Source organism: Pleurodeles waltl, chromosome 3_1 (genome assembly GCF_031143425.1).
Source record: "Pleurodeles waltl isolate 20211129_DDA chromosome 3_1, aPleWal1.hap1.20221129, whole genome shotgun sequence".
Taxonomy (NCBI): Eukaryota; Metazoa; Chordata; class Amphibia; order Caudata; family Salamandridae; genus Pleurodeles; species Pleurodeles waltl.
The window spans coordinates 150,320,936-150,343,893 of record NC_090440.1 but is presented as its reverse complement, the minus strand read 5'-3'; the positions used below and the strand labels follow the sequence as shown (position 1 = coordinate 150,343,893).

General features: G+C 44.3%; 1 protein-coding gene across 6 annotated transcripts in view; it reads right to left on the bottom strand.

Annotated features, from left to right (window-relative positions):
• TLN2 (talin 2) overlaps positions 1-22,958 on the bottom strand; it is a 1,094,076-nt gene that overhangs the window by 133,734 nt on the left and 937,384 nt on the right. For 4 of the 6 annotated variants that reach the window (XM_069221982.1, XM_069221985.1, XM_069221981.1 and 1 more), the window contains one exon: positions 20,228-20,411. In XM_069221982.1, coding sequence (XP_069078083.1) covers positions 20,228-20,411 — 184 coding nt within the window. Of the gene's footprint in view, positions 1-7,431; positions 7,504-20,227; positions 20,412-22,958 lie in introns of all 6 variants that reach the window. The other 2 variants (XM_069221980.1, XM_069221983.1) reach the window with 1 other exon arrangement.

Below are 22,958 nucleotides of genomic sequence, written 5' to 3'. Positions count from 1 at the left end.
ATAGAGAGGAACCAACCTAATGCGGTGCTCCACCCCTACTGTATCAAAAACGCCTTAAAGCGGATTCAGCCTGAGCACCAAATAAAGTGGCACCATCAAATGGCAAGTCAATCAATATAGAGTAGACTGGCTCTGAAAACCCTGAGGTACATAACCAGGCATGGTGACTTAGCGAAACTGAGGAAGCCATAGCGCGACCCACAGAGTCAGTGATGTCCATGCCAAAACGAATTATTAATTTAGCTGCGTGCTGTCCATCCTGAACCATAGAAGTAATAGTACTCCTGATGTCTTCTGGAAGCGCAGGTAAAATGTTTGCTAATGAGTCCCATAAGAAATGAGAGAAACGTCCAATTACACAAGATGTATTCACAGGGAGTAAAGCATAACTTGTGGAGGAAAAAAATATGCCTGCCACAGATGTCTAGACTCCTTGACTCTTTCAGGTGGAACATGTGGGAGAGACTCCATAACATGGAAAGCTAAAGTAGCCTGTACCACCAAACTTCGATGAGTGGGATGTCTTACTAGGCAGGACGGATCACCAGGGGCAGGCCGGTGCCTTTGGGATATAGTCCGGTCAACAGGGCCCCTTGTTTCAGTCATAACCCAAGCTCCAAATAAAACATCATGTAGTCCTTTGCTGTAAGGAAGCACTGGTTCAACCCCTATATGACTCTGATGGAGGACATCAATCAGGGGATTTGAAGCCAATTCCACTAAAGGAAGAGCCAGACCTAACACACCACCAACCCTTTTTAACATGTCTGCATAGGAGGAACTAGTCTCTGTAGCAAGTCCAGTAGGCCTGAGGCTGGCAAAGAATCCAAGCCACTAGCTGTTGCTAGGTCAGTTAACCAGCTGTCGCCTCTATGAGGGTCCAATTCCTCTACCTCCTGTCTACCATGTCCCTCAAAAGAACCAACATTAGGGAATTCTTGTGGAGGAAGGCCAGGCATGACTGGCTCCGTCTCCAGCGTCACCCGATGTTGAGAAGGTGATTCCTTGAAGTCAACTTCAGACGAAGAGGGGGATTTAACTTTGATCAACACCGCCAGAGGAGTCAGCTGGTCAGACACTGGTGCCAAAGGTGGAAACCCCGGAGGGCTGCACACTGGCGCCATAACGTCTTCGTCAACTGACGTCGAAAGCCTAACTGAAGCAGAGCGCAAACCCACCAGCGTGGATACATTCAAGGCACTTCGTACTTCATTGGGACTCACAGGCGCCACAGAGGGGGGTGACTGGCCAAAGATAGCGTGAAGGGAAGCATAATATTCAAGCATCTGGTCTAGAGTCAGTCAGTCTCCTAGAAAGGGAGGCGCGAGGCAGATTCTGACCTTGTCTCTTTAACTGAGGAATGGCGGGAGGTCCTGCGGTGAAGTTAGCAACTTCTGTGACGTCGACTGCTTGCTAGACTTACCTTTAGATGTCGATGGAGAATCGCATCCATGCGAAAAACTTCTCTAACTGTGCCGTGAACCGACGTCAGCCCGAGGAGACCTCATTTGAAGTGAAGACTGTGATGACTGACATCCGTGCCGCTAGAAGATTCATCCAACGCTCTTGCGGAGCTTTCGGCCGAAGTTGCTGACAGGAGAGACACTCATCGGGATCATGGTGCTTGCCCAGGCACCACATGCAAATGGAATTGGGGGTCCATAGCCGACGTTTGGCGTCCACAGAACCCAAAGGGTTTAAAGCCCGAAGACATAGAACGTACACTGTTTAATATGACAAAAACGTCAAAGAAGGCTGAAAAATGGCCTGACCAACAGTTACAGGATCCCGTTGCAAGCATGTAAAAGAAGGAACTGCTGTCAGCGTGTCGGCAGGGGAGTTATATGGACTCGGCTGACGTCACATCCAGTGGACGTTGATCTGAGTTGCGTGATGTCCTCTGCCGACACGCAGATGCACTATGTAAAAAGTTTCAGGATCCAGGCTGGCGCCTGTGGGAGGATCTAAAGTAAGAAATCTGTGGCTAGATGTCTCTATCAGAAGATCTAATATTAGTTTTTTTTTTTTTTTTTTTTAAAGAATTACATGTGTGGAAGGTGAAGCAGGGAATGGGGCTATATGAAAAGATTTTAAGTTACTCAACTGACACTCAGTACGGTTTGCGTTTGAGCTAGTCTTAATCCTCATTGTAAAGTGGTCAACTGGGTAGGACAAAAGTGAAATGGACCTCAGAGTCTGTTTTTATTATCAAAATTCAAACTATCAATTTCTCCCCATGCACATGAATGTTCTTCCACTAAATGATGGCAATGGGAGGATCAGGAAATGGTGAGGGAGATTTTCTTGCAAAGGGGATGTGGCTGGCTAGTGTGTGGTAACCACATTTTCTTTGTGTAGACAACCGTTTCATCATTATTTGTTAAATTAAATGTTTTCATAAAATCACAGGATTGTCACTATTTCATTTTTATTAAATTAAGTCTCTACAAAAATAAAGTTATGGAAATCCTACAGTTTACTACATCCAAATCATAAACTCATAAATCAATCCACGTAAAAAACCGACAGTAACTGAAACATCTACGTTGAGCACCCTAGTCTCTTGAAAAAGACCAATTCTCCATCCACCACTACTTTTGAAAAACATTCCTAACCAGAAAAAAATTAAAAATAAAAATATCTAAGAAAAAATTATCATTTTTAACAATATGTGCATAAAAAGGTGCTCTCAGGGTAACAATGAGGTTCCATCTAATAGACTGACCACATGCACCATCGTACAAAAATTCCAGGAGTCTGGAATTCTTATTGCTATCAAGAGCAAAACAAACTACTTGAAAGAGAATCCAGAGATCAAAAATGCTGAGATGGGTTACATTGTCGAGCACTAGCTCTGAGAAAAACACTTTGACAATCAGTGTTGAGACATTTGGTGTAGTGGCACCAGACAAAGCTGGTGGTCCCACAGCTACTCAAGAAAGAGTCAAACCTCCAGGCAATGAAGAAAGCTTTCATTGGTTGCAGGGTACTTGTAACTTAGAGGATCAAGAAAAGACTCTAAAAGACCTCTATAAACATATGTGGGAGGTTGAGGTCACATTTGTGCAAATGCAAACAGAGCTTAAAGTCACATGCTTATATTTGTTTTCTAAGCAAAATGCTTGCTGTTTTGTTCAGGAATACTTCAACATTTTAGGTGACTTGCTAAAGTTAAAGCTAATTATTCCCTTTATAACTCTGAAATTCCAAGCCTTTTATCTATGAGTCTACAGGCTCAACCACAAAGATAGAATACCAAAAAAGATCAGTCTTAAAGCTTTTGTTTTAATCCATAATGCACTTTTACATACTTACAAACAGCACATCCAACCACTTTGCATCTAGGCAGACTTACTGCTTTCAGGATTATACCTGACTTTTCTTATTTATAGCTGTGCGTTTGGAACACACCTGCGTATTGACTTTATTAAACTGCTTGAACATATCTTCTTAAAAACAGAATCCCATTCCTATCAACACTTCTACACAAGAACAGGACTGAACCTCTTTCAACACACATCCACATACATGGTGTATACTGATTCACATACATACGCAGATGAATAAGAGTACACTCCTTCGAACATAGCTTCTTGCCAGAAGAATTAAGATTTTTTTTTTCAGGACCTGTGGCTGTTTCAAACATGGGAACAAATGTTCAAAATAACGAAGATATAGGAAGAGTCTTACTTTTAAATAAGTCATGCTGTAGTCATCTCTATGCACTGGAGAGGAAAGAGTTCTCCTTGGGCAGAATGGGTTTGTCCTAGATCAAACACCAGAGCTTTGGACTTCCGGATCTAGGAAATCGAGTCCATGGTTACATTCAGGGCCACTGATCCTTCCTGCATTTGTGTCAAAGTTAGAGGAAAGCTACTATGAAAGCTCCTGGTTACGTCGGAACACGCAGCTGTGTGTTGTGATGCGACCAGGAGCTCTCATTGTAGTGCAGCAGTAGCAAAGAGACAATGCTGATTGTTCACCTCATTAGGGGTACCAGTAGCATGGCAGTGAGGCAAATAATGATTGTGCATCTCTTCGGGGGTCCCTAAAGGGGAGGTGGGACACAATTAAGTCTACATGTGTCATTCTCTCAAGTCACTGCAATCCCCAGAGTCCCACTGGACAACACAATACACAGGTCATTCTTGATCAGCATCTACAACATTACCTTTCCACCTTTTGCACTGCTTGAATCCATTCATCTTATCAGAAAGCATAAAGCTATTATTTTAGAAAGGTCAGATTTAGTGTATGTTTAAAGTCCTTAAAGCCTGCCTCACTCAATTAAAAAGGAAATGACGGCTGTGGCAGAAATTGCTCCAATTATACCACTATGAGATCACTTCCTATGATTTTGGTGCACGTTCTGAAGGCTGTTCAATATTCCTTGTACTTCTGAAGCGGATTTAGGGTTTTCTGAGATCAGACCGGAGCAGTTTCACAAAATAAGAACCTGTGGAACTTATATTAAAAGAGTCAGATTGGACTGCTTTGTGAGAAAGAGATTCCACTGTTCCAAGCAAAGAGAAGAAACTGGAGTGCACTGGTCTGAGCACAGTACAAGAATAGGAATTATACTGCACAGAACACTGTGGAAGAGAGGAACTGAGTTGAAGAGTGGGATATACTGTTTTAAAGACAGTTTTACACTGGGATAACAATGAATTAAACATGTTATAATAAACAGACTATATTGCTTTGAGCATTATGCCACAATGGGATTACATTGCTTTGGACACAGACGTGGATTACTTTGAGCACAGTTGAAGAGTGGGTTTATGCAAATTTAACACAGTTTAAGAAAGGATTGCACTACTTGGAACACAGAATGAGATGACACTAGTGTGGGCACTTTTAGAACAGGGCTACTTTGTATTAAACAGAGGATACATTTACAATGCTGTGAACACAAACAATGGCATTACACTGCTTTGAGTACAAAGAATGGGATTACACTACTTTGCACATAGGCTATGAGATTTCACTGCTTTGAAAAAAAAATGAGATTACACAGCTTTGAGTGTTTAGAAAATGGGATTACTGGCTCCACAAATAATGGAATCTCCTGGGAATTGAGAAATTAACAGCAGTTGTATCACATACATTACCACGCTTTGATAAATCTGGGGGGTCTTGCATACGATTCCTATCAGACGAATTTCAGGAGTTAACGTAACTGGCCTACCAGCGAGACATCTGCCTTACCCGCTCAATGGGGAAGGCTTTTTCCATCTCTGCCCAGTCCTCTGTACTAACAGTCTTACGTTTCATCTATAGTGAGCTGTCAAGGACGTTTTCTCCTTACCCTACCTCCTTCCCCTCTCCCTTGTCCTTCCACCATACTCCCCAACTCTTTTTTATTGTCCTCTATTGGCCTTAGGATGTAGGTGAGAAGAATGTTGTATTGAAATTGTTTAAAATCAATAAAACAGATTTAAACCTAGAAAATGGGATTACACTGCCTTTAAACACAGATATTTCTGCAAACATACATGACATAGCGTGATTTTGTACTTTAAAATTATTTTTGCTAAAAAATATAAATTTGTGTACGATATTATATGTTTAGTCTTGATTGAGGATATCTGACAGGATTGTCATATGTATTTTAAGTTTTATCACCCAGCCCAAAAAGAAGATAAAGGGTACCTTTGAATATTTGTACAGAGTACACTGCTTTGAACACAAATAATTGGTTTAGACACCTTTAAGCAGAGTTATGGCCTGGGTGACATAACAGCAAACATACATTCATAGGAATGATATGAGACTGCTAAGAACACACCAATACACTGATAGAAAAGCTTTAGACTGACAGATGGCTTCAAAATATGCTTTTACAAATTACATAGGAAAAAACACTTGTCCTTCCCCACAGCTAAAAATATAAGAACAACCAATAGCTATCTGTTCAACAGTAACTCCACTGAAGATTAAGTACGAAAGAGAGCTTTAAAACGTAGTCACTTCCTATACTAGGGAGTCACAGGAACCAAGGCGGGAAGATAGGGCATCCAGTATAAGCAGCCTGGGCTCGAAGCTAAACTACAGCTCCGCAGAAGAAATAAAAGGTTCTCATGCTCACAACAAGGAGGTAGATGAAAGACTACCGCGCAATGCCCTTGGCACCGACCCTATTGGCCAACTTTAGGTAAATGTTTTCAGGCAATCAGTCACATCTGTGAGTGTGTTATGGACTTTGTATCAACAAGAAAAACTAGTCAAGGCTCTGCGATCAAAGGTGCCCACCAGTGATTTCTAATTATCTATCATTTCACTTTATGAGAGACTAAGCTACAGCCAGTTGCAACAGCCAAGGCTAGTGATGAGAACGGTCCATACTAACGTTTTGTTGTCCCTTCTTAAGTTTTGTTGTGGGGTGGGAAGTAATGACATCCTTTATTTAGGGTTTCTAATTGTTAACTATCAAGGTTCATCCATTGTGTCATACTGTTCATTAAGCACAACGCTATCGTCAAAACTGACCTGCAGATTCCTTCCTATGGTGGTTGGTGAGATTTTGTTTTTAAAATAGTATAATATTGGTGAAAAAAGTGTTTTGAGACTTGTAAGTAGCAATATTCTCATGTGTGAAGGACTTAAGTTTTTTTTGCTCCTTTCTTTACATGCCCTAGCAAGTAAAGGTTTCATATTTTGAAGCCAGTTGGAGTTAAAGGAGGCTGCAATGTTGATGTGTGGGATTTTAAGGCCAATCTGGATTCAGTACTTGAGTCAGTGTAGCAGGAGGAGACGTGTTTAAATAGTGGTCAGGCACATATTAAGCAAGATGAAAGATAGGTGGGAATTATTGATTCCAGATTGACATTGGGAAAATATGGAAAAGTACTGGCCACCTTCTACTTCTGCTTAAAACTGGTCAGCAACACAAGCAATCTTTAACTATTATTCTCATATAGGTAATATTCTGCACATGGCAAACAAGTTTAAACTGGGATCAGTTGCAGATGCCAGTGTGAATGAGAGGAGATTGTGCATGGTATAGCAACTGTCATGCAAAAGATACAATCTTGGGTGAATCTGCTATAATTAGATGATTCAAAGACTTTGTCTATGTTTTTGAACTCCTTGATCACCTCCTGAGTTAGTTAAACCACAAACCACATCAAAGTAGTGTTGCAAGATTTGTGCTGCACTGCAAAAGGTGAAGAAACACAAAGGTGATGCAGACAGCAATGCCACATAACAGACAGCCTGGCATTTTGGGGCTACGACTTCTGATGGTCATTGATCTACTGGAAGTGGCACTGTTAGCAACATCAGCAAAGGAAAAAGTTATTTGGGTTATTTGGACAGGCAACCTCAAACCAACTTCTAACAGACTGGAAGCAGCAGGAATGGCAAAGGACTTAAGGAAAAATTAGGTGTGGCGTGGACAGCCGATCAAAGCAAAGTTTCATCAAACTGTACCGGACACGCCTCCGCCTCCTCTGGGAATCCCACGTCCGGGTTTGGACGCCTTATTTGAAGATAGATATAGAGCTATTTGAAAGGCACAAACAGAGTAATATAAATGGTCAGAGACCTGCCGAACCTGTGAAGAACAAACAGTTTGGGTTAATTAAAAAAAACAAAAAAACATGCTAAATTAGTAGTCAAGTTTCCAGAGACAGTTTTAAAAGTAAGAGTTCTTGAGATCGTGGGAATGCTCAATCACAAATTTGTGAAGGAGGGCAAGATTTACAGTCCCTGTCAGAATAAGACGCCCAGTCTACCTTTTTTTATGTTTACTGTCTCTGAAAAAAGTCTGCTTTAATGCAATTGATGGCACTAAATCGTCTCAACATCATTTTAGGGAGATCTGCAAATGGTACTTGTATAATCTGGCAAAGCTTGGTTGAGTGATCAAAGGTTTTGTTCAACATTTCACTAATGTCAGATTTAAGTCACATAAGTTTAGGCTCACAACGCAAATTTACACATATGCGCACACACGAAACAAGAAAAAACCTAACACTAAAAAAATCACTGACATGCCAGTTATAGTTTAGACAATTAACTAGAACTTGCGCCACTACCATGCATTGCTTTATGACCGACCTCACATAACTGCGGTACTCATTAGTAATTTGAACAATATTGTTTTTTAAATATAACAAGTGATGTCATCAATGATGTTGTTAGAAATGGGGTCTTGGGTTGACAGTCAGGTTACCCCCTGTTCAAGCAAGAACCCTCACTCTAGTCAGGGTAAAAGAGAATCACCCTCACCTAACCCCTGCTTACCCCCTTGGTAGCTTGGCAGAGCAGTAGGCTTAACCTCAGAGTGCTAGGTGTAAAGTATTTGTACCAACACACACAGTAACTTAATGAAAACACTACAAAAGGACACAACACCGGTTTAGAAAAACAGGAAATATTTATCTAAACAAAACAAGACCAAAACAACAAAAATCCGACATACACAAGTCAAGTTATTAATTTTTAGAGATTAAACTCAAAAATAGCGCTTAGAAACAAGAATGTTTCGATGAGATGTTAACACGGCATCGTGACGGAGTCGTTCCCAACAAGCCGACACCAGCGGCGCCGGACACGGAGTCGTGTAGACCCCCAAGTACAGTACCTTTGGTGAAGAGTGAAAACAAGCCGATGCGCGAAGTCGGGAATCGCGGCGTCTGTGCGAAACGTTGAATCCGTGCACTTCGAGCGGCGTCGGTCACGATGGGGTGCGACGACTTCCACGGAGCCGCGGACTTCAGCGGGGCTGCATCGGCGTCGGGCCTGCGAAGAGCGTCGCGTTCCAGCGAAGGTCACGGCGTCAGGTGCAGGCGGCGTTACCGGATTCAGCAGCGGCGTCGGTCCGGAGTCGTCCGAAGTCGATTTTCTTGGATTTCCACCAGCTTTCCTTTCAAGGGCCCAGGGACTGGATAGGGCACCACTTGTCAGAGCAGGAGTCTCTCCAGAGACTCCAGGTGCTGGCAGAGAGAAGTCTTTGCTGTCCCTGAGACTTCAAACAACAGGAGGCAAGCTCTAACTCAAGCCCTTGGAGATTTCTTCACAAGATGGAAGGTACACAAAGTCCAGTCTTTGCCCTCTTACTCTGGCAGAAGCAGCACTGCAGGAAAGCTCCACAAAGCACAGTCACAGGCAGGGCAGCACTTCTTCCTCAGCTATCAGCTCTTCTCCAGGCAGAGGTTCCTCTTGGTTCCAGAAGTGTTTCTAAAGTCTGTAGATTTGGGTGCCCTTCTTATACCCATTTTAGTCTTTGAAGTCACCTTTCTTCAAAGGGGACTCACACCTACTTGTGAAATCCTGCCTTGCTTAGGCAAGGCATCAGACACACAACAGGGGGTTGGAGCCGGCATGGTCAGAGGCAGGCACAGTCCTTTCAGATGAGAGTGACCACTCCACCCCTCCCTCCTAGCAGAGATGGCTAATCAGGAAATGCAGGTTACACCCCAGCCCCCTTTGTGTCACTGTCTAGTGCGAGGTGAAAAACAACCCAACTGTCAAACTGACCCAGACAGGGAATCCACAAACAAGGCAGAGTCACAGAATGGTTTAAGCAAGAAAATGCTCACTTTCTAAAAGTGACATTTTCAAACGCACAATCTTAAAATCAACTTTACTAAAAGATGTATTTTTTAATTGTGAGTTCAGGGACCCCAAACTCCACATGTCCATCTACTCTCTAGGGGAATCTACACTTTAATCATATTTAAAGGTAGCCCCCATATTATCCTATGAGAGAGACAGGTCTTGCAACAGTGAAAAACAAAATTGGCAGTGTTTCACTGTCAGGACATATAAACCACATTACTATATGTCCTACCTTATCCATACACTGCACCCTGCCATTGGGGCTACCTAGGGCCTACCTTAGGGGTGTCTTACATGTAAGAAAAGGGACGGTTTAGGCCTGGCAAGTGGGTACACTTGCCAAGTCGAATTTACAGTGTAAAAATACGCTTACAGACACTGCAGCGGCAGGTCTGAGACATGATTACAGGGTTACTTGTGTGGGTGGCACAACCAGTGCTGCAGGCCCACTAGTAACATTTGATTTACAGGCCCTGGGCACCTCTAGTGCACTTTACTAGGGACTTAACAGTAAAATAAATATGCCAATCATGGAGAACCAACTACGTACACATTTTACACGGAGAGCATAGGCACTTTAGCACTGGTTAGCAGTGGTAAAGTGCTCAGAGTTGAAAAGCCAACAGCAACAGGTCAGAAAAAAATAGGAGGCAGGAGGCAACAAGACTGGGGATGACCCTGCATAAGCAAAAGTCCAACACGACCCCCTACCAGCCTAAAGCCAGGGGAGAACAATCAATACCTTGATGTACTTCCCTGATTGGGGCGATAGAACAAGGACCCAGGCCCACAACAGCAGGGGCATGTTCCAGTTCTACGCCTTCCTGACTCCAGTTGGATCCCTCTTTCCATACTCTCAGGGCCCACTAAGCTAACCCATGGGGAACCCTTCTCCACATCTGCAGACACCATCTGTGCAGCACCTAACTTTACTTTGCTCACAGATGTATTGCAATGGGCAGATAGTACCACCAGGGCCAACACAGTGGTGTTGCCCACTCCACCCCTGGGGTGTGACTCTCGTCCCACACCCAGGGGCAACTCTGTCCACCAGGACAGCAAGCCACAGTGACCCCTGATGACTGTCAGGGATGAGAGCCTGACCTCAGGCCTCTCCACCCACTGTGACTGTGGAGAGTGGGGGGCGGTAGCCCCAGGTGCCTGACACCCTTTGACCACTCTCCCTTCCACCAGGTCAGAGAAGATAACCTGACCCTGGTCCTCCCCTCTGGGGCTCTGTACCCTCCCTCCAGGAGCGGCACCCCCAGAGTAAAAAATTGTCAGGGTGCTTGTAGAAGCAGTCCTGCACAATTCTTCCACCTGTGCAGGGATGTTAACCTGCAACTGATCCTCCAACCTGGGGTCTGTACCTTCAGGTTGGACCAGTGCCAGGGGTGAAGCTTCCCTCCCCCTGCCCTCTCTTCTGGGGTCCTGAACCACCCAATTAGGAGTGCCCCCCCCAGAAGACAACATGGTAGGGGCACTGTTAGCAGTAGCCCCTTCCTCCAGGTCATGGGGGACACCCTGAACCTGGCCTTCCAATCCAGGGTCTGTACCCTTAGATTGCTCTGGGGTCAGGGGTGAGTCTTTCTCTCCCCTTCCCCTACTCTCAGGGCTCTGCACCCACCCCTCAGGGAGAGTACCCCTTGAAATCACACCAGGGGGGGTGATTGGGCAAACAGCCCCCCCCCCCCTTCAGGTCAGGGTTTATCCCCTGCACCTGATCCTCCAGTCCAGGGTCTGTACCCACAGACTGGACCACTGCCTGGCAACCCAGGAATTCCTGGGGGCATACCTACCCCCCACCAGGTCAGAGTTTACCCTCTGAACCTGGTCATCCAACCCAGGGTCACCACCCTGCGGTTGAACCACTGCCTGGCGCACCAGGGCTTCCTTGGGAGCACACTTACCCCCCAGCAGGTCAGAGTTTACCTCCTGAACCTGATCATTCAACCCAGAGTCACCACCCTGCGGTTGAACCACTGCCTGGCACACCAGGACTTCCAGGGGGGCACACTTACCGCCCTCAAGGGACACACTGTCCCCAAGGGCCACACAAGAGTCTGGCTGGCGCAGGTCTCCTGACCTCTGCCCATCTGACAGAGTCTGGATTCCCCCCAACCCAGAAATGGTCTTACCAAGGTCATTCCTGGGGGGCTCTGTTCTCAGAGCTGACCCCTGACCCTCCAGGTTCTCCACTGGGGTCCACAACCCCCTCTCAACCCTCTGTCTGGACTTCTGCACACCCTCACTAGGAGTGGTACTGCCAGACACCTGAACTGGTGGGACGCTGGCTACAGCCGCCCCCCCAAGTTCTCCTGACACTGTGGGGTCTCCCTCAACAGATGGCCCTATGGTACAGGCTAGGCTCCCCTCCTGGTGTTCCCTCATGGAACCCTCCAGGACCTGGGACCGGATCTCGGGCACCTTGAGCCTAAACCCATCCCCATTCCCTCTTCTCTGAGACTGGACATGGGGTCCCTCACCCACCCCACTACACTACACTGGGACCTACCTGGGACACTACAATCCTTCCCTACCTCACCTGGTTGGGAACTACCTAGACCACTCCTCTCAGGAGCACCCCCAAATGCCTCTTCAGACTCTCTGGTACTCACCCAGAAGTCTGCCTCCATTGTAAGCTCCCTGGGGTCAGAGAACTCACACTCCACCTGGTGTTGGCGTAGCTCTGGAAAATAAGGACTAGACATATGCTCTCCAGCAATTACATCACTCAGCCCCTCACATGAATTAACCAAAGTACCCTTCACCCAACCATCCAGTGACTCTGCTTTGAAAAAGCACCCCACATCACCCTCCTGAGACTGGTGAGACAGTACCTGACTGTCCCTGACACTCAACCCACACTCTTCTGGGATGTCTTCACACTCCATAACCAGGACGTCTACCTGTGGGGAACCCCTCTCCCTGTTACTCTCACCTAGAGTCAGTAGAGTGTCCCTTCCACTAGTAGGAATATGACTCCCCATGCCAGTTCCCCAATCCACCTCATGGACCCTGTGCATCACTGGAGCTACCTCATACCCCTGAACCTCCTGGCGTGTGTTAACTCCCTCCTTCAAGTAGGGCACCACATCTCTGGGCATGTGCACTTCTTCAGCAGCACTGGATATACAATTGTTGCTTCCACCATTCCAGCTGGACTCAGCCCTCATGACTTCCAGCTCTTTCAATTTAAGCTTGTAAGCATAAATCATCCTTTTTATCTCTAAGTCCCTTTCCCACTTGTCGTACTCCCTTTGCATCCTCAACTTTTCTGCCTCCAACCGGCGAGCCCTTTCTGCCTGTCTTTCCTGCACATCTTTAGGAGTCAGACCCTTAGAGGACCTACCGCTACCACTCCTGGAGAACCTGCCCCCAGGTGTAACAGGTACCTCTAATACACCACGGTGTAGACTCTGCACTTTCCCATCTATATCTTCTGTGTGCCCCCCAGCTTCCTTGGCTGTCACCCAGGTCCTCAATGCCTCTTGCAGCTCCCCCTTCCTGGCAGAGCTCTTAACGTGAAAGGCAAGATCTTCACAGAACTGTTTCAATTGAGCAACTGAGTACCTCTTCAGTTTTCCTAATTCAAACACAGCTCCAGCTGTTGCATCTCCAGATTGAGACATGATGGCAACAAGTGCAAAGTTCCAAAGGCAGAAAACAAGTTCCCAATGAAGTAAAAAGAATCATTCAAGGGATCAGCAAAATCATGGAAGTAGAACAAAAAGGAGTCCTTAAGAGAAAAATGAAAGATCACCAAACAAGTAGTATGTGGTCACGTAGTGGTCTGAGATCAAAACAGTAGTGTACACTTAATTACTGTATGTCAAGTACAAATACAAATCCAAATCCCAACCGCTGATCACCAATGTTAGAAATGGGGTCTTGGGTTGACAGTCAGGTTACCCCCTGTTCAAGCAAGGACCCTCACTCTAGTCAGGGTAAAAGAGAATCACCCTCAGCTAACCCTTGCTTACCCCCTTGGTAGCTTGGCAGAGCAGTAGGCTTAACTTCAGAGCGCTAGGTGTAAAGTATTTGTACCAACACACACAGTAACTTAATGAAAACACTACAAAATGACACAACACCGGTTTAGAAAAATAGGAAATATTTATCTAAACAAAACAAGACCAAAACGACAAAAATCTGACATACACAAGTCAAGTTATGAATTTTTAGAGATTAAACTCAAAAATAGCGCTTAGAAACAAGAATGCTTCGATGAGATGTTAACACGGCGTCGTGACAGAGTTGTTCCCAACAAGCCGACACCAGCGGCGCCGGACACGGAGTCGTGTAGACCCCCAAGTACAGTACCTTTGGTGAAGAGTGAAAACAAGCCGAAGCGTGAAGTCGGGAATCGCGGCGTCTGTGCGAAACGTTGAATCCGTGCACTTCGAGTGGTGTCGGTGAACGACGGGGTGCGGCGACTTCCACGGAGCCGCGGACTTCAGTGGGGCTGCAGCGGCGTCGGGCCTGCGAAGAGCGTCGCGTTCCAGCGAAGGTCACGGCGTCAGGTGCAGGCGGCGTTACCGGATTCAGCAGCGGCGTCGGTCCGGAGTCGTCCGAAGTCGATTTTCTTGGATTTCCACCAGCTTTCCTTTCAAGGGCCCAGGGACTGGATAGGGCACCACTTGTCAGAGCAGGAGTCTCTCCAGAGACTCCAGGTGCTGGCAGAGAGAAGTCTTTGCTGTCCCTGAGACTTCAAACAACAGGAGGCAAGCTCTAACTCAAGCCCTTGGAGATTTCTTCACAAGATGGAAGGCACACAAAGTCCAGTCTTTGCCCTCTTACTCTGGCAGAAGCAGCACTGCAGGAAAGCTCCACAAAGCACAGTCACAGGCAGGGCAGCACTTCTTCCTCAGCGATCAGCTCTTCTCCAGGCAGAGGTTCCTCTTGGTTCCAGAAGTGTTTCTAAAGTCTGTAGATTTGGGTGCCCTTCTTATACCCATTTTAGTCTTTGAAGTCACCTTTCTTCAAAGGGGACTCACACCTACTTGTGAAATCCTGCCTTGCCCAGGCAAGGCATCAGACACACAGCAGGGGATTGGAGCTGGCATTGTCAGAGGCAGGCACAGTCCTTTCAGATGAGAGTGACCACTCCACCCCTCCCTCCTAGCAGAGATGGCTAATCAGGAAATGCAGGTTACACCCCAGCCCCCTTTGTGTCACTGTCTAGTGCGAGGTGAAAAACAACCCAACTGTCAAACTGACCCAGACAGGGAATCCACAAACAAGGCAGAGTCACAGAATGGTTTAAGCAAGAAAATGCTCACTTTCTAAAAGTGACATTTTCAAACGCACAATCTTTAAATCAACTTTACTAAAAGATGTATTTTTTAATTGTGAGTTCAGGGACCCCAAACTCCACATGTCCATCTACTCTCTAGGTGAATCTACACTTTAATAATATTTCAAGGTAGCCCCCATATTATCCTATGAGAGAGACAGGCCTTGCAACAGTGAAAAACGAAATTGGCAGTATTTCACTGTCAGGACATATAAACCACATTACTATATGTCCTACCTTATCCATACACTGCACCCTGCCATTGGGGCTACCTAGGGCCTACCTTAGGGGTGTCTTACATGTAAGAAAAGGGACGGTTAAGGCCTGGCAAGTGGGTACACTTGCCAAGTCGAATTTACAGTGTAAAAATACGCTTACAGACACTGCAGCGGCAGGTCTGAGACATGATTACAGGGTTACTTGTGTGGGTGGCACAACCAGTGCTGCAGGCCCACTAGTAACATTTGATTTACAGGCCCTGGGCACCTCTAGTGCACTTTACTAGGGACTTAACAGTAAAACAAATATGCCAATCATGGAGAACCAATTACGTACACATTTTACACGGAGAGCATAGGCACTTTAGCACTGGTTAGCAGTGGTAAAGTGCTCAGAGTTGAAAAGCCAACAGCAACAGGTCAGAAAAAAATAGGAGGCAGGAGGCAAAAAGACTGGGGATGACCCTGCATAAGCAAAAGTCCAACAGATGTAATTTAAAAATGTTGAATGATGTAATAGGTCAGGTCATAAGCAGTGCATTATGGGGGGCATAAGTAAATGTCAGCCAAAGCCATGTCCTATACTAACACTATCAAAGAAACAGAAGCAGAATGTTCTTCAGGATAATCAATCACTGCAGCAATTTCCCTTGCCTGACCATACTATACTACATTCCAAAAAGAAGTACAATGCCAGCAAACTCTTACTCAGTGATAAAATATGGGAAATCCAACAGCAAATCAACATCATGCCTGCTTCTCCCTTGCTTCCACCCCTCGCATAACATCCTGTAGAGGTCATCATTAACAAATCCTTGTCTCTTGCTGACCTTCCCGACATCCTGTAGCCACCTCCTGGTCTTGCCCTTGTGTTTCATCAAAGCCCTCTATAAAGAAGCTCTCTCATCCCTACTCACAATCATCACCACTTCCCTCACTCAAGGCAACTTCCCAGAATCTCTCTAGAACAGCGAGATCCTTCTACTCCTGAAGAAACGCACATTAGACCCTGATAAACGTGCCAATATCACTCAGCTTCACTTCACCAGCAAGATAAAAAATTAATTCTTGGTACAACTTCAAGAACACATCATTGTCAACCATCTCATGAACGACTACCAAAAAGACATCGGATCACACTGCACCAAGGAGACAGCTGCCCTACCAGTCGTAGATAACACCCACCTAGCAACAGATAAAGGCGACCTTTCCTCTTGATATTGCTCGACATCTCAGTCACCTTCACCACCATTGATCATCTCAACCTCCTTCACAACATGAAGTCTAGAATGGAATTCACTGTTAACATTATTTACTGGATCTGCTCCAAACAATACAACTGATAGCAGTTTGTTCATATGGGCACCCCAAGATCTCAAAAGCTGTCCTTTTCTGGTGTTTATGTATTTTCCACATCATTGGTTATCTCTTCTTGGAGTCTTTAAAACTCTACTCACTGATAGCAGCTTCAAAATACATAAACATGCTAAGGAGCTAAAACTCTACTTGATCTCCTCAACTCCAGACATCAAATGCCTCAGACACTGTCTTCACTTTATCCATATCTGGATGTCCAGCATTTACTTGGAGCTCAACCACACCAAAATAGAATTCCTTCTATCTGACAAGAGCAACCTGCAACAACCAGCCAAAACCTAGATTAATGGCGAGAACCTGTCTCTTATAAAAATATTGCCCTGCTCCTTTCTTGTCATCCGGTAGGAATTTTAAAGTATTTTTAATGGAAAGCCCTGAGATGGGTCCTGCTTTTAGAAGCTATGCATCAGATACCAAATTATGACAAGCCAGTGCTTAATTTGAGCCAGTGGTGGGCACCGGCACCAATTTTTGAGGCTGGCACGCATTTTCTGTATCAGGCAATTACTGCAAGCAAAAGACACAAATGGGAAAGACGGAGCAAAGAAAGACAGAAAAATGTCACTAAGAAAGAAAGCAGAAAGCTGCAAGAGTGAGCTGAAGGGTCAGGGAGTTATTGTAAATGGATTAAAGAACCCAGAGTTGGCTTTAGGATTATGCTGTCTCAGTATTCTGTGCTCGCACATTTAAATGCAACAGCTGCTTTAGGCACTGGCACATTTTTATTTACAAATTAACCACTGTGACAAAGTAATAGTCATCACATTTTATATCCAGCAACTTCAAGTAGAATTTTAACTTTAACAGCATGCATGTTTACAATTCTGCAGTTGCTCTAAGCCTAAGCACTTCTTCATCCCTAACTACACTCATTACACTTACCATAGCTTTCCTACACATTCATTCGCAATAATCTAATCTTCATGAAATTCACTTCCTTGGCACGTGGCATGTATAGGATGGTTCATTTGTGTGTCTGTGTGTGTTCTGGGGCAAGACTACATCAACTTGACTGTTGTTAATGCTTCAAATGATTGTCTAAACTTGCTCTAAGCAACCAGTTTGGGTGCAATATCTTACAACAAATGCACACTGTGTATGTGTCAACAGATAGCTCACTATGTTACATAATCCAGATCCACAAGCATAGAATGCACATAAGGGTGTATAAAAAGGGGTTTCCCAACACAAATCTATTTCCAGGTTCCTAGCTTCTCCATGCATTGGATAAGCCCACAAGCAGCAGACCACGCTCAGCCAATGAAGGGAAGAGAAATAGAACGTGTCAGGGCAGGGCAGAAGCTATCATCTTGTCAATGCTCCCATGACCAAGTATTGAGTTACAGCTCCAAGCTACCCATAACCTCCAGGTATTGGTTCTGGTGGTGACGCTCTGCCTCTGTAAACTCTCTGTCATATGGTCTCCTCTGCTCATCCTAACACTACCTGGACTGAGCCACTGATCTGCAGAAAAGCTGAAGCAAAGACACTGTCTATCTGTGATGTAAGAGAAGGAAGCAGTATCAAGGAAATGGGCTCTAAGGCATAATAGTGGTATCCAACAGAAGCAGTGATAATGATGTGCTTATATACATCCCCATTTTTTCACCTTTAGAGAATGGTAATAATCTGACTGGTACAGATTCAGTGTAACGGGATCAAAGTGAATATTTGATGGCAGTAAGTGAGGCAATTATGAATAAAAGCCATGCATAAGAATATTTGCAAAGGGTAGGAGAAGATCCAGGCTGAAGTTTAAGCCTGGAAGATTAAGTCATAGGCGCGGTAAGATGCACAGGGTAGACAGCAGCCAAGATGATTTTTTTCCATATTTCAGGCGTACTCATCACATGCTTAGGTGGTCTGCAATTTGGGAGTCTTTTTTTACTCAAAGCTATCCTTAGCTCATGTAACCATTGATTCGACTTGAGGTGCAAACTACCACCTTTGTGCTGTGCCAAATGTGCTCTTTCTTCTCTGCTGCTCACTGTAAACTTCTAGCATAGACTGTCTGATTATCCAGACTGCAGTACTGCATGGAGATATATTTATGCCTTCTGAAAAAGGCAGGCCAGAAATTACAAGCTGACGGTATAAAAACACATTCAGCATTAAGGCCTCATTCTGATTTGGAAAGCGATCACCTGTAAAGCTCTGTAGTACCTTGGGGCTATTTCCCTCACCATGAACCAGCCAGAATCCTAGGATTAAGCAAGAAGGGGAATCTGCTAATCCCCAAATAATGATACTGCAAGTTGGGAGGAAAATTGCTGAAGATGGCAGGTACCAAATTATGGAAGGATTTACTGTCAAGTATTCAACAAACAGAACTTGGCCACCCTCAAATAGAGATGAAATAGCATCTGTTTAAACTATAAAAAAATCTAGGAACTTGGCTGAGCCCTTACAAACGACTTCTTTTATTTTACAAATGTTTATTTTATTTTAGATTTTTTTATGTTATGATGTAAAGTTTATATGTGATTGCATCTGGCCCTGATGCACATTACAAATAAAATAGAAGGACAAATTCTAAAACATTTCATCATTCTAAGAAACAGTAGATTAAATTGAGCTTTAATGCCTGAGCCTGAGAGTTTTGCTTGCCATCAAACTCTGTGACTAACTTTAATTATATCACATCAACTCATAATATTCTAGGGTTTGTCTTTTTGCTGAATTTCATGATAGTGGTAAAATATATCTGTAGTTGCATCTTTCCCAAGTATTTATGAAGAGCATCTGATGCACAATACGTGTGTGATCAATTATCACCTCACGGTCAGAGTACAAACATCCATTTATATGCATCCATTTATATGCCTGCCACTCAACCCTGAAAGTAAACATCCTGGTTCACCCACATCCTGCTAGGTCACTAATGCATTAAGTAACAAATGCAAAACTTAAACACTGCTCTTTCAGAAACTGAACGTTTATCTTGAGCCTAAGTGTTCTGGTACAGCTAATTTATAAATCCAATGACCCAAGCAGGACCTTCCCATTAGCAATTTTGTCCTAAATTAGCTGCATTTTAATCCTGTCAAGGTTTGAGGAAAAATTAACAAACACACAGTCTGATGGCTTGGACCACACAGTCCCTTGTCTTTGATTCCATGGCCAATGGCGCTGCATTGTCAAATGTGGACTTTCCAGGCCTGAATCCCAACCTGTAGTACTGATTTTCTTGAAATAAGTTTTCACATTAAACCCACTCCATAATATGGTTACAGGTCAATCTGGCAAAAAACAATTTCACAAGCAGCATTGCAGGCAGAAGCCTCTAGTTATTATGTTCCATTTTGCTGCCTTTTTCGGAAGATAGACACTAGATGTTGTGAGGTTGGTCCAATTTTCAAGATCTCAGTAAATATATTTACAGATATAAAGGCTTAACACCGGGTACATGAATCAAATTGAATGGCAGCAGAATTTTTGTAAGACATTATCCAGTACATCATGGATGTCAAAATTCATGCCGTTTAGGAGAGTAACCTTTTCCACACTGCTGCTTAGTTGGGCCCACCTTCTGCTATTCCACCTTGTTTATTAGTTCAAGAACTACTGGTCTCCAGACTATTTTGTCAAGCCTCCATCAGATATCCATGTAAAGGTGCCCTTCAGAAAAGGTAACGTTATAATTATCTTAATTATTACCGTAATATTTGTTGATATAATTGTATAGCTCAATCTTTTAGCCTCAACATACATGAAAATAACTGGGAACTTCAAAAAAGCATGGTCTTCATAGTTTTACATGATGCACACAAACCTGGGTTTCTGGGTCATCTGATCCTAAGCTGGCTGAGCCCAATTTCACAACTTCCGCAAGCTGCGTGATGGTGGTGGCTGACGACTGAGCTGCTTGGGCGAGCTTGTCCTGGCTTGAGGCAGCACCAGATACCAACAGCTTTGTGTCTTCAACAAGAGCTTTTGCTGTTTTTAGGATGTTCTCTCTGGGGACAGACAATTAGGTTTTTGTTCAACATGTAATTTAGTACTCAGTGGTGGCACACATATTCAGGGAGTTTACAGCATTCAAGCATGATGGAGTAAACCTGTGACAAGTACAGTAAAGCAGGGACAAAAAGAGCCGATCTTAGTGCTACAACTGGCTTCAGCAGGCAACATTGCACAGGTACGCACATCATGAAAATATATCCCAGAAAAGGATTCTCATGGCACATTCTATCATCATGTATTCATAGTCAAGACAAACTGACTATACTACCTACCTTCACAGCTTATCACATTTTAACTATTAAACAAGAATGGGCCAGAACCTGGCTTATCTCTGAATAACAATTCAGTGAGTTCAAATGCAATATTTTCTTCTACACACCCAACGTATGAACCTGAATCAGTGGCTGAACACAAATGTGTTCATTATGAAAATAGCTTATTCCAATAGGACGGCCTATGCACACTGACAACTTAGACACCAAACTGGATAGAAGCAACTTGTCTCTTACAACAAAGGGCCCTAACTCAGCAATTTCAAAAGCTGCATAAACATCTGTCTCATTCTAGAAATGATTTTGTAAAATTAGGAGGTGAGGTACAAATTACCCATAAGCCTGCTAATATTATGCTGTGTGCGTAATTCCACTTTTATTTCTGAGGTGATGTATATTCACAGGTTTCGTATAGTTCTTTAGAATGTCACACCGAAGACTGCTGCAGGCAGTTTGAAGACCTACTAAAGACAGGCTTGTAAGAAAAAAAAAGGGAACATACTGCTGAATTTGAAGCAAGCCATGATAATCAGAAAAACATTTCTTTGTTTCCTTTGCTAAAAAGAGTTTGCTATTAATTAATCGGAACAGTTGCTGCGCATACAAAAGCAAGTATTGATTTATCTACTGCAGAACCGCTGTTAGAATTGATGCAGTCAAGTGTGCAAAGGTGCAGGATTCTATGAGACTGCCTACTGGTAGGGTTTCACCATACCTGAGCAGAGCCAACCAGTTATTGTTTGTTCTACCCGTGAGCTCAGCTTGGGGATGGTAGGGATGTTTGCCTGTTTGTACATGTGCCCCTCCCTCTCCAGCCCATGGGGTTCCGCTTGAACCTGCAAGGCTTTGCTGACAGCTACAGTCTCTGAAGTGATGGTACTGAGTGTGCCACAAAAAAAGATAGCAGAGTTGGTAGCAGTGGCTGAACCTGTACCAATTCATGTGGTGCATACAAATACGGGGACTTGCTGGGTCAGGGCTCCTCTAGCTAGAACCACCCCATTTGGTTTGCTCATCAGCTTGGCGTACAATGAGGCATCTGCTTTTGATTGAAGCTTGCAATAGTATAACTGCTGCCTTTCCAACAGAATCCTGGATGTCCTAGATCAGCCTCTTGCTCACACGATGCTTACCTGTGACAATAGTAATCCCAGAAGAGGAGAGCGAATGTGCCACTCCCACCCCTGTACAAATGTAGTATAGCTGAAAGAACAGCATGTACTCAAGCGGTAATGAACTTGTGCCGCAACAAGTCAACACTAAAATACATCTTTCTGAGTTTCAGAATGATGCTCAGAGGTGAGTGACCCAACTAGTGTGGACTACTGCAGGTGGCTGGAGGAGGGGACTCAGTGAACACTAAGTCCTCAAACTTATCTCTACATTGTTCTATGCCTTCTAGGCAATAGTGAGCCGTGGCATAATGCCAGTGGCTTATAAAAACCAGGACACTTCAGCTTCTTGCAGTGTAGTCTTTCGCTTACTGACTTGGGTGAACTACTTCTTCTCAACTACCTACTGTGGTTAATGTTAGCGAGACTCAACTGCTGGGGAAGGGGATGAGGACGAGTAATGACAGGTATTGTTAACAAACTAGTCAACAACAGCACACTCACCACGGAACATGGCTTAACTCCTGCTGCAACCCCTCCTAACTCACTAGACTAGGGACCTGATTTGAAGTTTGGCAGGTGGCCTGCTGTCTATCAGGGTGGTGGAGGACATTCGTCATCCTGGCCGACTCTGCCAGTCATATTTAAAGCTCACTGCTGGCCCAAGGGTGACCTCCTTGCCTTTAGAGGTACAGTTGTCATGGCACCTCCTCAAAAGGGATTGGTTGGCTTGTTGGTATGCACTCACTCTCTTTCAAGCAGCAGTGCACCAACCTTTATTTTTCAAGAACAAACTCTAAAAGCAGTAGTTTGTCACTGAAAAACAAAACCTTAATGACCCTCAAAACAACCTTGGGAATTTTCTCTCAAAGTATTTGGGTCATTTTTTCGGGTTGAGTCTGCGAGTGCATGCGCTAGTGCAATCTTCTTGTTTGCAAGACTCTCTTGTTTACAACAAAGGGCTTGGAGCCCGCCTGCTGTTTACCATTTACTGACATCAGTGCCCTTCTTCTTTGCAGCCTTCTAACTGACCACCGAACTACAAACGTCACATCCGTTCCTGCACAGTGGAGCCGGGACCAAGCAAAGATTGATTCAATTTATTCTGTGTGCATCCGCTTCTCCCTATATGACTGAGGAACTATTTTGTTCTTTT